The sequence below is a fragment of the Mya arenaria genome, chromosome 1 (genome assembly GCF_026914265.1).
Source record: "Mya arenaria isolate MELC-2E11 chromosome 1, ASM2691426v1".
NCBI lineage: Eukaryota > Metazoa > Mollusca > Bivalvia > Myida > Myidae > Mya > Mya arenaria.
In genome coordinates, this window is record NC_069122.1 from 22,962,930 (window position 1) to 22,978,623 (window position 15,694).

At 36.7% G+C, this 15,694-nt stretch overlaps 1 protein-coding gene across 4 annotated transcripts in view; it reads right to left on the bottom strand.

The window, feature by feature from the left end:
- LOC128231409 (late secretory pathway protein AVL9 homolog) overlaps positions 1-14,365 on the bottom strand; it is a 36,345-nt gene extending 21,980 nt beyond the window's left edge. The window contains exons 1-8 of one of the 4 annotated variants that reach the window (XM_052944203.1): positions 14,030-14,364; positions 13,160-13,280; positions 12,392-12,477; positions 11,756-11,827; positions 9,976-10,125; positions 5,550-5,639; positions 5,148-5,217; positions 357-471 (exon numbers count right to left, since the gene is read on the bottom strand). In XM_052944203.1, the coding sequence (XP_052800163.1) occupies positions 357-471; positions 5,148-5,217; positions 5,550-5,639; positions 9,976-10,125; positions 11,756-11,827; positions 12,392-12,477; positions 13,160-13,280; positions 14,030-14,110 (785 nt within the window). In that variant the 5' untranslated portion in view covers positions 14,111-14,364. Of the gene's footprint in view, positions 1-356; positions 472-5,147; positions 5,218-5,549; positions 5,640-8,441; positions 9,177-9,975; positions 10,126-11,755; positions 11,828-12,391; positions 12,478-13,159; positions 13,281-14,029 lie in introns of those variants that run through there. The other 3 variants (XM_052944213.1, XM_052944224.1, XM_052944232.1) reach the window with 3 other exon arrangements.
- Between the last annotated feature and the right edge of the window lie 1,329 nt (positions 14,366-15,694).

The following is a 15,694-nucleotide window of genomic DNA, read 5'->3' on the forward strand; positions in this document are numbered from 1 at the left end:
CACGACCATAGGCTTTACTAGACTTAGTATGGGTCACGACCATAGGCTTTACTAGACTTAGTATGGGTCACGACCATAGGCTTTACTAGACTTAGTATGGGTCACGATCATCGGCTTTACAAGACTTAGTATGGGTCACGATCATCGGCTTTACTGGGCTTAGTATGAGTCACGACCATAGGCTTTACTGGTCTTAGTATGGGTCACAACTATAGACTTTACTGGTCTTACTATAAGTTGCAACCAAAGACATTACTGGACTGAGTATGAGTGACATGCATAGCCTTTATTGAATTCAGTCCTTTAAAAAAGCGAAAATGTAATGACAGAGTCATTATAAATCAAAAAGCATGTACCTGATCTCGAGGAAGTCGTCAGAATCTTCTGCCAGCCCTACATTCTTCATAGTTGGGCTGACACTTTTATGTTTCCCGTAGCTCGTGCTCTCGTCAAGACCATGTTCTATCATGCCTGACATAAATAAATTAATTGATAATCAGTACTTACCATTCATGACAACTGGTTATCCTTTTTTTAAACATTTAAATGAACCTGAATTCTGGAACATTTGCTTTTGTACAAAACCATAACAAACAAAAACAAAACTCGAACGTAGGTTTAATATTATCATCTTTTTAATATCTTTTCAAACTGTCTGACTTTGTTATATGAAACTTCCAAGAAAATTCACACAACAATGAACTGATAAATAAACTAAAATATGCCACCATCTGAAACATCAGGGATGTGATTGCCAAGAAGCTGGAGGGCTGAAACATTTTCGGCCATGGGTTTATGAGGCGCTCTTTGGGTCAAAAGCGCACTGCGAAAAAGAAAAAATGGCTTTTTAGAAGCTCTTTTGAGGGCTCTACTGACTTTTAATTCGAAGCAAACTGGAATATTAACTTAAACAACTGAAAGCAACCAAATAATTTTTTTCAGGTTAAAAATAAATGCGAAGCCGCAGACAAATCACATCCCTGAACATGTCAAAGACCCTTTTACAAGCAAATCAGACTGAACGCTGACAGTGATCTAGTGAATGGCAACCAGTGTAATTAGGTCAGTATATTCAGGAGCTGTTTAATTTAAAAAAATGCACAGTTGTTATTTTTAACATAAATGCATTGATGAAAGTTTATTTATGAATGTTTATAAAATGTTTTCACTGAAAAAAGTAAATAACACAAGTAAATAATAACCTTAAAAAAATCCTGGGAACTATTTCTTGAGAAGATCGAATAGTCTAATCATTGGTGACCAAAACTGTGCAGAGCGTCTCATGGGTGGCAGGGTATACAAGCGTTATGCAAAAAAGGGGATATTTAGAAAAAAGGTTCATCAAAGAAAAACTACATTTCACTAATCCACTCTTAAAAAATAGTTTTTTCTATAAACTTGTGAAATCTTTCACAGAATAAATAAGGATCCTCTATCATATTTTCCGTTTTGTGTGAAATTCAGCCTTTTTTGTTCAAGAGGTACTTAGTGACTACACATGTAACCACTATAGCTATCATTGGATGTGATTAATACCCCCACCACACCACCCATTGGGAATGATGCATACTCCTTATATGCCCTATGTCAGTGAGAAGGCATCAATTAAGGTAATGGTCAAAAGTTCTACTATATAGAAGTAAGGACTATAACATCTGTGAAATAAGGCATGCACTTTTCATTTAGTTTTATAAAAGCAATCAAAGGTTTTATTGAGTTAAATTGACCAGTGCTGTATAAATAGCAGGATACCTATGGGTCATGTATTAACTATTTAATAACCTTTAATATTATTTGTTCAATCAGTGTAAGGAGAGTGAAGGAAAGTGTACAGAATAATGTATTAAAAAGAACAAAATTCTGTATAAAATAATCAAAGGGCAATAATTCAAACATCAAACACAAGATAATGTTTCTTTTGTAAAGTTGAAGTCAATCCTTCAAAAACGTCTGAAGTTATAGGGAGAGAAATAAAAAGTAATAAAAAACTAATTCATATAAAAATAATCAATGGGTAATAGTTCTAAAAATACCACACAAGAAATAATGTTTCTTATGCACAACACTTCTCCTCAACACAGTCAATATGTATTTATGAAGTCAATACTCAAAAACAGATTTTTATGGAGAAATGTAGACTTGTCCCAGTACAAATACTCAAAGGCAATACTTTTAAAAATACCATACATACTGTATTATATCATGTATAGGATGCCAGCATAGATAGGACGCAGGCAAAAAAATAGTTGGAAAAAAAAACCCCGGGTAAAATGCCTTAATATATAAGATAGGACGCAGCGGAAAAATGTCAAAATCGAATCCGACAAATTGAGGTTGGTAAAGTATTTATAACATATATTGAAGTAAAAAAAATTTGAAAAGATTTGATAGAGACAATACTGCTACTTTGCATTATGCACATTCCTTTATTAATTTTTTAAAACAGTAACATACAAAAAAATGTTTTGTAAAATATCGAAACATTAAAATCATGAACAACGATTAATTGATATTTATCTCCTTTCCCGATTTTCCGTTGCCATTATAACTCAATCCAGTTAAAGTGAAGACTCACATCGAGTTTTTGTGAGTAGCGTCCCTTTCGTAAAAAAAGTAAACACTCATGTTTGTTTTCAATTTATTTCTCAATAAATCATTTTAAAGTAAACATTCAATATATTTCTGCGTGTGTTAACTTGCGTGATTTTACCTATGTCAGTTGTTCTCTTCGGTGACGCAGTACAGATACTTACTATTACAGCGTTCTTCCCCGGTCCAATATTTTCGACCTAAAATGGACTTGGAAAAAACGCAGATGAAATTCTAATAGCATAGAAAGGACGCAAGCAATTTTTAAGACGAGAATTGGGGGTAAAAAAGTGCTTCCTATGCATGATATAATACGGTATATCTTTTGTTTCTTTTGCACAGCAGTTCTCCTAAACCAAGTCAATATGTGTATAAAGTTTGAAGTCAATACCTCAAAACCATATGAAGTTATGGAGAGAAGTAAAACAATGATGGCCCTAAATCACTTTCCTGAGTGAAAGTTTAAAACCTTTGTTTATTATGACAATGAATGAGTTTGTTGGTTTATGGCAATGCAACTAAGGATTAAACTATGATCAAGTATTGCCAATAGTGGTTATGTTGGTCTAATTAATTGACATGGCTCAAACAAAAGTGGTAGATGGTGACCTTAAGAAAAATTCAAAATTGTTTTGAAATGAAGTTGGTAGTAACCGTGGTGGAAACATTTTTGGAAGGAGTTCACCTATACATAATTTTTATCTAATAATTGTAATTTACAAACATCCAAGGAAAGTGAATACCATGAATGTCACACACCAGGCCTTTCAGTTCCAGACAAGAAGATTTTCAAAGCTTTATCCTATATATCTTTATGCAAACCAACATATAACCCAAGAGGCGAGACCAATTTTGATTTAAGGGGCATAATTTGGACAAACTGGTAGAGGACCACAAGACAAGGCTACACACCAAATATCTAAGCTCTACGGCTTGCAGTGTCAGACAAGAAAACATTGATATTTGTTTTCAGAACTGAACAAATGGTCCAAATGCCTTTGAACCAAAGGGCATAATTGGAACAAACTTGTAACAGGACTATATGATACTACATACCAAATATCAAGGGGCCCAGCTGTTTTGGATGAAAAGATTTTCAAAGATATCCCTATATATCTTTATGTCAAATGAGTGACACCAGGGCTTGGTCTATTTTGACCCCAGGGGTTTAAATTGATCAGTCTTGGTAGAGAACCACTAGACAATGTCATACACTAAATATCTAACCTCTAGGCCTATCTCATTTCTTGGAATAATTTTGAGAGGGTACCAACTAAGGAAAATCCCTGTGAAGTATTATCAAAACTGTACAGACCGCGATCTTAGACCAATCACTATAGCTCACCCTGACCATGAACAGCTAAAAATAAGTATAACAAGAGCTGTCACAGAGACAGCGCGCTCGACTATTCCGCCGCTTTTCAGTGTAAGGATTGAAAAGTTTTGGCGAAACATGCATGGATCACTGTTAGATTAGATTTCAATGCAATATTAACATAAATTTGGTTACATGCAAAATTTTAACCAGAATTTTTAAGTTTAGTAATAAAGGGCCATTATTTGCAAAATACAGTTATCTAACTTGGTTATTCAATTAGGTTTGGTGGTTGAATACCATTGTATAAAGTCTCAAAGCAACACATCAAGTAGTTGCTGAGATATTATCCTATGTGTGCTAACATGCAAGACATTAACCAGAATTTCTAAGTGGCATAATAAAGAGGCAAAGTTAACAGGACAACAAATTATGCCGTAATTATGATCTTCTTAGTAACTTGTGCATCTTACAGTGAAAACTAAGAATAAACTGTTCTCATTTAATATAGAAGAAAACCAGTTTCAGAGAGATTTGCCTTAAAAAGTAATGGAATGATTTTATCTGCTTGCTTCCAGAATACCAAAGTTTAACAATATAACAGTATTGAGTCATAAGTGTATAATTATGTTGTTACATAATTACTCCAGCTTTGCAATAACACAAAGAAGAAACTCATGCTTGACTGCATAATAAATACTGCAAACAATGTTCCAACCAATTGGAGTGCACACTTTGCCACAATGTACTCAGCAAGAGCTAATGCTATAATGTTTTGTGTTATGTCCTAATACAATCAAAATAAAAAATGTATTACTATTACTTTGTGACATCTTATTTTTGTTTGAGCTTCTTCTAGCATAGTGATTGTCTTTCCACTAATCAACAACACTCCCAGCAATGTGTCTATTTTATAAGTATAAAATAAGTAGCAACTATTATTTATATTTAAAAAAAAGCAAGAGTGTTACAACATAATTATACACAGCACAGGAGTGACACAAATATTTGTCCATTATCCAATCATACAAGGGGCATAACTAAACTGCTATTCAAGCCTGAAGCCAGAGTTATAAGCCTTGCTTTACACATGCATATTGCCTCTGGCAACATGTATACCAATTTTGTTTTAAACCCTTGAAGAAAAGTTTTTCAGTTATGACAAAGGTTAACAATTTTGCACATCACAGACATCAAGTCTACAACAATAACTTGATTGGTTGACAAGCTAAAAATGTGATACCTGGGAAGAGTGAGAGTAGAGACATGAGTGTGTTGCCGAGTCTCTCTACAGGGGCTCCGGTAACCAGCACCTGTGGTAGCAGATACAGGGAAACATTGTCAATGAGTTAGCTACACTGCCAGCGTAATCAGAAACGTGACCATCAACAGTATCTAGTGATGATTCTGATGTATCATTGAAGTGTTAACACATGATAAACACCATTAAGTATCTAGGATCTCAATATAAAATATATTCAAATTATTTTGAGAGGTGTCTTTATTAAATTTGATGTAAGGTCATCCTAACTTTCTTACAAGGCCATTTTAAATAAAGTAATAAAAACCTTGCAGTGTTGTTTGAATCAGTGTAAACATCATCAAACATTCACACAAGTGTTAAATGAATGTGAGCACATCTCACCCTTCTCTCGAGCAGCACAAGTTTGAAGAGCATGACGACCTTGTGTCTGAACATCTGCACCAACTCCTTCACATCCATACCCAGGTATACCTGAATGGACAAATATGACACCCTTAAGGCATTGTACCGTAAATGACTGGGTATAGGACGAAAGGGGGTATAAGACGCAGGCAAAAAATCTGTGAAAAATCTTTTAATCTATGTTTTGGGTTATAGGACGCATAGAAAAAAAGGCAAAATCGTCTGCCACGATCGGCCACAATGTTTGTTGACAGTGACGATTTTTTTTTTCGTGAAAATGGCGATGGTTATTTTTAAAACCAAACAATTCTAATACAAAGCAAAATAGGTTTCATTGTTCATTCGTTTCATGATATATAAAACATAACAATTTTTTTAAATTTGTAGCTGGATGGCACTGAAAAGTACCTTTTATGACAATTTGTAAGATTTCTTTCTGACAGTATATCGTAAACGTTAACCTGCCGAGAATGAAAACGTTAGTAATGCAAAAACCTTATATTGTACAGGTTTGTTCTCAAAACGTCAACACCTACAGAAAAAATTAAAGAATGTGGCAAAGTGCGAAAAAACAAGACCATTATCGCAACAGTTTGTAGTATTGGTATGTTAAACAGCTTTAAAGGCAGTGCTAGTTTTTCACTCCTTATCATACAACTGAAAAAAATATATTTTGACAGTGCACAGCTTTGCTTCTTTATATGCATGTTTCATTATTGTTATATTCAAACTAATATTGAATAATTTTAATAATTTTAATCGTACAATTCTATTTTAAAATTATAAACGACTACGATATACTGTATCCCAATCTTCAATTGCCGTTTTAACCAATATATACTCGATCAATATGATGAGAGTAACATCCCTTTCTACATAAATCTAAACGCTCGGCCTTAAATCAACCTCGGAAAAAAAGTTCAAAAGCTTGTTATTGGTTATAAGACGCAGGCATTTTTTTTACACCTAAATCTGAGGGAAAAAAAGTGTGTCTAATACCCAGTCATTTACAGTAGTAAAGGTGAAATCAGTGTGTGGAAAGCTAATAGCTGACTGGAAACAAGAGTTAATCTGTAGCCATGGTAGAAATCAGTGTCAAGACAGGAAGTGTAATCCAACTGTGGAACAAACACTGACATCTTGTATCTTAAACATACCAGGTCAAGAAACTAACAAATACATGAAGCACAATATTCACAACCATTTATTGTCTAAATTTAATGAAAGTGGAACTGAGACAGTAATCTAACTATCAAGAGTATCGCATGAAGCTGTGGATGCTCTCAAAAAGGTAAAGTGGTGATAACTTACAATAAATGCATGATAGGATTATGGTTCTTGTGCACTGCACTTCCTCTCCCTGCTGTCATTCTATATTTTAAGTTTAGTTTCAATCCCTTAACTTATAATTATAATTTCTAAGATATGGCCCACAACAAATATCAGGTTAAGGGGAGATAACAAGAACATGTGTTGAGCATGATAATGCACTGCACTTTCTCTCATTGCCATCTATCTATACTTGAAGTTTCATTTAAATCCCTTTAGTACTACCAAAGATATGACCCAGCCAAGCACTGAGTATAGTTAAGGAAAGAAAACTTAATAAATATGCACAATAAGATTATGGTTCTTGTGCACTGCACTTATTATCATTGCCATCTATCTATATACAAAGTTTTATTTCAATCTCATCAGAAATTTTCAAGTTATTTTCCAGAAGGGTCTGACGGACAGACAGGCAGAAGCATAACAATCAAATAGTTGTCAGATTCCTTAAGTTGTGAAGCATTTGCATTAGAGGTGTAACAGTTAACAGCGATATGGGGCATACCTTGATTACCTTCAATGGTTTAAAGTATGAATGGACAACGTCCAATTCGGTTTCCTTCGTATTTTGACATAACCCATAACCTTTTGTTACCTCCACTCTGATTGGTTCTGCGTTGACTTTCAACTAATTAAACATGTTGTAATAGCATGATTTAGGTAGTGTTGTCAAAATGGCTGAACAGCGGTACAACGCTGTGATCAAGTTGAAAATTGCTCCCGGAAAGTATATCTTAGGAATACCGGTTGCTAGTGGGGGAGCAGAGAGCTACTTTGAGCAATAAAAATTGATATGCTTGTGGTTCTTAAAAAGATCAGAAAATTCAGTGATGTGGCCTAAGACATTAAGTTTGTTTACGACTGTTGACAATTATTTTGTTGACTAGTTGTGATAGTAAATTTACTCATTATGATAATGTGCTGGTTTATAAAACTTTACCCCCCACCCCCCTCCAAGTTTTCTACCATTTCGCAGTGACTCTACAAGGATGACCCTCCCCTCTCCATTCAAGGACTTATACCTGTGTTCCCCATTTAACAGCGACTCTGGAATGAGTATCACAGCCCTAATTATGAGCCCCTCTTAAGCAGTGACTTTATAAGAAGTACTCAACCCCCTCCTCCATCCTTCTACCTATGATTCTGCCTATGAACCCCCATTTAGCCGTTACATGTACTTTGTAAGGAGGACCTATAACCAAACACCCTTGGTCTTGTACCTGTGAGCCTCTATCCAGCAGTGTAAGTCAAATTGTTATCAGTCTCCTCAGGCTGGGTAGCATTGGCATGTGACTTAAGTTGCATGCACATTCACCTCGCTACCCAAACCAGGCATTATACATCACATACCCTCACACACCCAGACTGTAAGAAGTACACCCTCCCCTTACCCAACTTGTACCTATAAGCCCCCCTATAACAGTGACTCTGTAAGGGAGGCATTCAGGAGTACACCTCCACCCTCTGACTTCAACTTGTGAGCCCCCATCTAGCAGTGACTCTGTAAGGACCAACCCACATCCCCTGGTCCCTGCCTTGTACCTGTGAGCCCCCATCTAGCAGTGACTCTGTAAGGACCAACCCACATCCCCTGGTCCCTGCCTTGTAGCTTTGAGCCCCCCTCTAGCAGTGACTCTGTAAGGGCCAACCCACATCCCCTGGTCTGGGCCTTGTACCTGTGAGCCCACATCTAGCAGTACTCTGTAAGGACCAACCCACATCCCCAGGCCTGGCCTGGTACCTGTGAGCCCCAATCTAGCAGTGACTCTGTAAGGACCAACCCACATCCCCTGGTCCCTGCCTTGTACCTGTGAGCCCCCATCTAGCAGTGACTCTGTAAGGACCAACCCGTCTCCCCAGGTCCGGCCTTGTACCTGTAAGCCCCCATCTAGCAGTGACTCTGTAATGACCAACCCATCTCCCCAGGTCCCGGCGTTGTACCTGTGAGCCCCAATCTAGCAGTGACTCTGTAAGGACCTACCCACATCCCCAGGCCCGGTCTTGTACCTGTGAGCCACAATCTAGCAGTGACTCTGTAAGGACCAACCCATCTCCCCAGGTCCGGCCTTGTACCTGTAAGCCCCCATCTAGCAGTGACTCTGTAAGGACCAACCCATCTCCCCAGGTCCCAGCCTTGTACCTGTGAGTCCCAATCTAGCAGTGACTCTGTAAGGACCAACCCACATCCCCAAGCCCGGCGTTGAACCGGTGAGCCACAATCTAGCAGTGACTCTGTAAGGACCAACCCAACTCCCCAGGGCCCGGCCTTGTACCTATGAGCCCCCATCTAGCAGTGACTCCGTAAGGACCAACCCACATCCCCTGGTCCCTGCCTTGTACCTGTGAGCCCCCATCTAGCAGTGACTCTGTCAGGACCAACCCACATCCCCAGGCCTTGGCCTTGTACCTGTGAGCCCCCATCTAGCATTGACTCTGTAAGGGCCAACCCACCTGCCCAGGTCCTGGCCTTGTACCTGTGAGCCCACATCTAGCAGTGACTCTGTAAGGACCAACCCACATCCCCAGGTCCTGGCCTTGTACCTGTGAGCCCACATCTAGCAGTGACTCTGTAAGGACCAACCCACATCCCCTGGTCCGGGCCTTGTACCTGTGAGCCCACATCTAGCAGTGACTCTGTAAGGACCAACCCACCTGCCCAGGTCCTGGCCTTGTACCTGTGAGCCCCCATCCAGCAGTGACTCTGTAAGGACCAACCCACATCCCCAGGCCCGGCCTGGTACCTGTGAGCCCACATCTAGCAGTGACACTGTATGGACCAGCCCATCTCCCCTGGTCCTGGCCTTGTACCTGTGAGCCCCAATCTAGCAGTGACACTGTAAGGATCAACCCACCTCCCCTGGTCCTGGCCTTGTACCTGTGAGCCCCAATCTAGCAGTGACACTGTAAGGACCAACCCACCTCCCCTGGTCCTGGCCTTGTACCTGTGAGCCCCCATCTAGCAGTGACATTGTAAGAACCAACCCACCTCCCCTGGTCCTGGCCTTGTACCTGTGAGCCCCCATCCAGCAGTGACTCCGAAAGGACCAACCCACCTACCCAGGCCTTGGCTTTGTACCTGTGAGCCCCCATCTAGCAGTGACTCTGTAAGGGAGGCATTCAGGTTGTTATAGGTTTCCTCTAGAAGGGACACCTGGCTAAAATCTAGTTCCTGGAAGTATGCGTGGGTGATCAGCTCCAATTTTGCCTCGATCAGTCCATACAGTGGCTAAAACAGGAATTTTATTAATAAATTTAAGGATTAAGGATTATGCTTTAACCTTTTTTTCTTAAAATCAAGTACAGAACAGAACAGAAGTTTATTTCGACTTATGGAACAAAGCATCTCGTCAAACAAATATATACAATTAAACAAAATATTCATGCGTGTGATCATCGTTACAAGGCAGCCAATATCAATAACAATTCAAGAATAGCTAAAAAAATATGGAGAATATTCACGTAGAACAATATTGTGAATAATAATAGATATAAAAAGCTGTTTATCTAGTTATTTAGATACATTATGGAAATGCAGATGATTAGTGGTCACAACAGTGATTGTACGGTTACAACCAGAATTCTTTTGGTTTTTTACTTCGCAACTCGTACAATTCTTTAGCTTTACGCGTCCTATATGCTCTCTTTTTCTTTTTAACACGCGTTTTAAATGCACACTTTTTATCACTCAAAACTGATCTATTAATTCAGATTTATATACGTTCAAGTTATTGAGTGCCTCTAAATACGCCTTTTTGACTCTTAAAATCAAGAAATGCTTCGTTATTTCGAAAAAACAGAGCATACATTTAAAAAATAGTTTAGTTTGAATTAATATAAATACTTTATTAAAAAGATCTAGACTCAACACATTCATGATTTAATACAATAAAATTATTTCATCTGCTGCAAGAGGCGGCAAGATGACACCCATGATACCGTATTTTCTCGACTATAAGGCGATTCGCTTATAAGACGGCCCCCTAACTTTGCCCATGAAATCTGGTGCTTTTTGTTTCGACTCGCTTATAAGACGGGGTCAATTTTTAAGCAAATCTAAAATGCTAAAATTCTTCCTAATGTGTAAAAATGTTCAAGCTCAACGGACAATTATCGACTTTCGCGGTAACTGTTTTTGTTTTACTCAAAGAAAATGGCGGTCAACTGTGAGCTCTCTATTTGGAGGTAGGTTAAAAATGAGTACATAAGTTTGCAGGACAGGTCGTTACTTATCGAAATTGTAATAATTAATCAATAACAACATATGTTTGTTTTAGTTTATTTTTTTATTGAAGACACCAATGAAGTTCTTCGGCAAAATAAATGGCTTCAATAACATAACTGCGAAAAGCCGAGGCATGAATAGCTGTTTGTTTAGCAATAATGCTTTAGGCAATATTGTCCCTTGATTGGCGACGAACATAAAGGATTCATATTCGCATTGTCATTTGTTTGCTTAATCAAATTGACAGTTAGGTACCAACATCATATTAAGATTCCAATTTATTGATTTAATATATCTGTCAAACTAATTATACTGACACGCGCCATGAGAAAAAATGCAGATATAACGGTACACTGTGTGACGTCAGAGCACGCGCGGTGAAGAGATTTCGTGTTGTTGTCTACTTAATTGCCCCATACTTATATCAGCAGACGATAGACTGGATAGATGAATACCCTATGTAAAATTTAACTGATTTTGACTTGAATCTTTTTTTAATATTTTATCGACTCGCTTATAAGACGGGTCCCCTACTTTGGGGGTAAAAATCGGGACCCAATTTCCCCGTCTTATAGTCGAGAAAATACGGTAAACACAAAGCCTTTATACAGAATGTAAATACAAATGTTCATACCAGGTTGCTGAGTACACAGACACTTTTTTGCACAGTACTTCGGGTTATATCATCGGTCTTGATCTTCAAGTCCTGAGAGCAGATGAAAACAATCAGACACCTATGTAAATACATTCTATATGTATTTTAAGATGGCTTTAAACTAATTTTGTTATAATCTTTGTTTTTTCCTGTCGCTGGAAATATCTGACCAAGTCAAAATTTTACAAACGTCAATTTAAACTTTTACCGTTAGTAAATATCTTGTTAGCTTTGAAAGCTGCACTCTCACAGATTTACTGTGCCGACAACTTTTTTTTGTTTTTTGTTTTGGAATGAGCCAATATTTTGGTTAACATCTGCAAATTAGAGATTTAAGACTGCTGACAAAATAATATAATATTAATAATTATTATTATAATATATAATTAATATTTCCGATCAAAAATTAATGTTTTATGGCTAAAAGCATTACTAACAGTTTAAGAAAAATCCATAAAACATCAATTTTTGAACTTAAATATGATTTATTTAACTGGTTTCCATGCATTTTCACATAAATTGGCCTGTTCCAAGACAAAAAAATAAATAAGTTGTCAAAATGTTCAATCTGTGAGAGTGCAGCTTTAAAACTGATATATAAGTGTTGTTTGATACCTTTGTATCAATCTGGCGATAGCATGCCACTCCATACACAGTTTTGTCACTGCCATCTTTTCCGGGAAGGTGGAAATATATGCTGTCTTAAAGAACAAAACATCCAGGCTTTGCTTTGGTTAATATTAAAATAATTTATGCTCTTTGTCAGAACGTGAATACCTCTAAGACTTTCTTAGCAATGTCACACCAACAAAATGTAATGTTGTAATAAGCTTGCTTCACAATTTTTGCAAAATATTTGGGTTTTATTTAATTATTTACTAAATAATTGTAACGCTCTCGCTCAGTTGAGTCTTCCATGACTGATATTGCCTTTTTATGTTATTGATTTGTGTGGTATAGAGTCTTAGGTAACTAGGCTATGAAAACCAGCATGACAATTCTATATAAACACAGACACATAATTTCTACCTAGATTATTATTGGGCAACATGTTCACATTTCAAGTACATATAGGTTGCTTTAAACAGTTATAAAAAATCTATCATATTAAAATTGCTGGTATCAATCTTAAAATGATATTGTTTATAAAAAGTGATGCTTGACACTATATTTGAAACTCAGAGTGTCTGAATTTAACCACAGCTGTGTTAAGTTGTTGTTGAGTTTATATAGGTCTGCCCGCGCCCTATAATGGCTGCATTATGGCTTTACCTGCTGTGTTAAGTTGCGATATGAATTTGTCTTATACTCACTGAAAGCATTATAAGCAAAAGGCAGTCCAATCAGCTTGGATCAACTAAGACATTGCAATAATATTCCTACCTTTAGTGTAGTTGTGAGCACCATCAGGTATGGCAAGTGATGGAAGGTGCTTCCACTCAGGAGGGGCCTCAGAACTATGCACCGCACCACCAGGTATCAGAGGAGGGAAGGCATAGTCAACCTGAAAATGCAAAATGTAGGTTCTATAAACAAATGATACAACCCTCTTGCTTATCTGTTTATCAAGCTTTGTGTAACTCTGTTATATATAAATAAGAATGACAAATTTATCTGTCACTAGTGGAAGTCAGGACTTTTATTTCTCCCACCTCAGATAAGTAGATCCAATAATTTAACCAGGCTAGAAATTCTTACCTTGCCCACGGGCGAAGATAAAATGCCCATATGAAACTCCTTTTTAATGGTCACCACATTGTAATTACCTCCCTTGTTGAATACTGTCGTCATGGAAACCTTGTCTTGTGGCAATATTTAGAACGTTAGTTAACTATTTCTCCCTTCAAATGTTACCATAAAACAGTTTTCACGCACCTTTCAAAAAATAATGCGTCACTCTCAAAAGAACTATTTAACTGAGACGGATTTGACTATTAACATAATCGGAATCACTGCGCGTATATCCATGAAGACCACGAATTATCGCATATCCATATGCAATTATTTTTTCTAACCACAAAAGAGTTCCAGCAAAAAAATACATTTTGACTTAATTTTGTTTAACTGAGATGGGAGAAAAAGCATCTAAAATAGCCGCTCGTGTAAAATAGGTTCATCCCGACCCTCGCGCAGGGTGTTTTGCGGAAACTCGGTAAACCTCGCTTCCGCAAAACACGCTACGCTCGGGTCGGAATGAGCCTATCTTACACTCTCGGCCATGGAAGATACTTATAGTATATGTCAGATATTTACCTGGCACCCTTTCTTGTGATGAAAGCCTATAACTACAATATGAAGAACAGGCTTAGAAGACCCAAGCTTAAAGGTTGTCATTTCGGTTCAGTGAGGAGCGGAGGAGATATTCACTGTACTAAATTACGTTGTATTCATCTTTCCAAGTTTGTCTGCAAGCCACTTCCGGGGTTTGTGATCATGTCGTAAATTATCACAAATCTATATATAGGTTACAGACAACTAAACAAATATCCTAGTCAAATGACTAGTTTGCACAAAATAACACCGAATTATAAAACTGTGAATAAATAGTGACTACGCAATATTTGCATTGAATGACTGCTGTGTGTGTGTGTGTGTGTGTGCGTGTGTTGTATGTGTTGTATGTAGTAGCTACAAAACAGTATAGCAAATAGTATTACATAAAATTACTTTGAAACGCTATGACTAAAATACGAAAATAGCTTTTTTTAACTAAAATACGAAAATAGCTTTTTTTAACTAAAATACGAAAATAATGTTTTGATGAAATAGAGTTATTTTCGTGAAAAAAGGAGTTTGATAAAAAATTGAAAGTATAGTTATTTGGCGAAAATAACATTTTTTACAAGAATGTAGTTAGTTTTGGGCTAAAATAAAGTTATTTTCGCGAAAATAAGAATCTGCTAAAATCTGAAAATATGGTTAGTTTTGGCGAAAATAACATTTTTGACAAAAATTCAGTAAGTTTTGGCTAAAATAAAGTTATTATTGCCAAAATAGCCTTTTTGACAAAAAATGTAGTTAGTTTTAGGCGAAAATAAAGTTATTTTCGCGAAAAAAAGATTTTGATAAAAACAGGAAAACATAGTTCTGTTGTCGTAAATGACAATTTTTAATCCAAAATGTTTTTATTTGGTCTACATAACACATATGCATACATGTTTCGAAATAATAATGTTTTTGTAAGTTTAAGTAAATTAAGCAATGTTAATTGAAAGTATTTTAACATGTTTCTGTTTCTGCTTCATCCGAAATTTGCAACATCAAACGGTTATACACACTTGTTTGTCATTAAGCGGATTAAGTTGATGACAATGATCCATAATTATAGACCGTTATTGCTACTGAAGCTCGATAAAACTAAAGAAACAATCAAAGATATGTCCTACAACTTAAAGGAGATGCCAACATGTACGTACGCCTATGACAGGCTGAGCCTAATATGTTTGTAATTTTTATATTCATACAGTAGAGTATAATTCTTTCTAGTAGAATTTCAATTGTTCGCTTTTAAAATGTATGTGATAGAATCTTAAGATTTTTTTTAATATTGAACTTCTAACCGTAGGTTTTTACTAAATGTGTCGATCCATAGCACCCACGCTATGTTCGACGAAGCAGAAAAATGTTTTAAAAACTGTAGAATATATGTAAATCTTTGTGTTCGCCAAAACTTACACTATTTTATTTTAGCCAAAACTAAATACATTTTTGTCAAAAAATGTTGTTTTCACCAAAATTAACCCTATTTTCAGATATTTTATTAAAATCTTTTTTTTACGCGAAAATAACTTTATTTCAACCCAAACTAACCATCTTTTTAAAAAATTTTTATATCAAAATCTGAATTTCGCGTTATCCCCAACGTACAAAATACCGGTGGTTACCTAGTACCGGTGTAATCCGAAAAGTCCGAATATA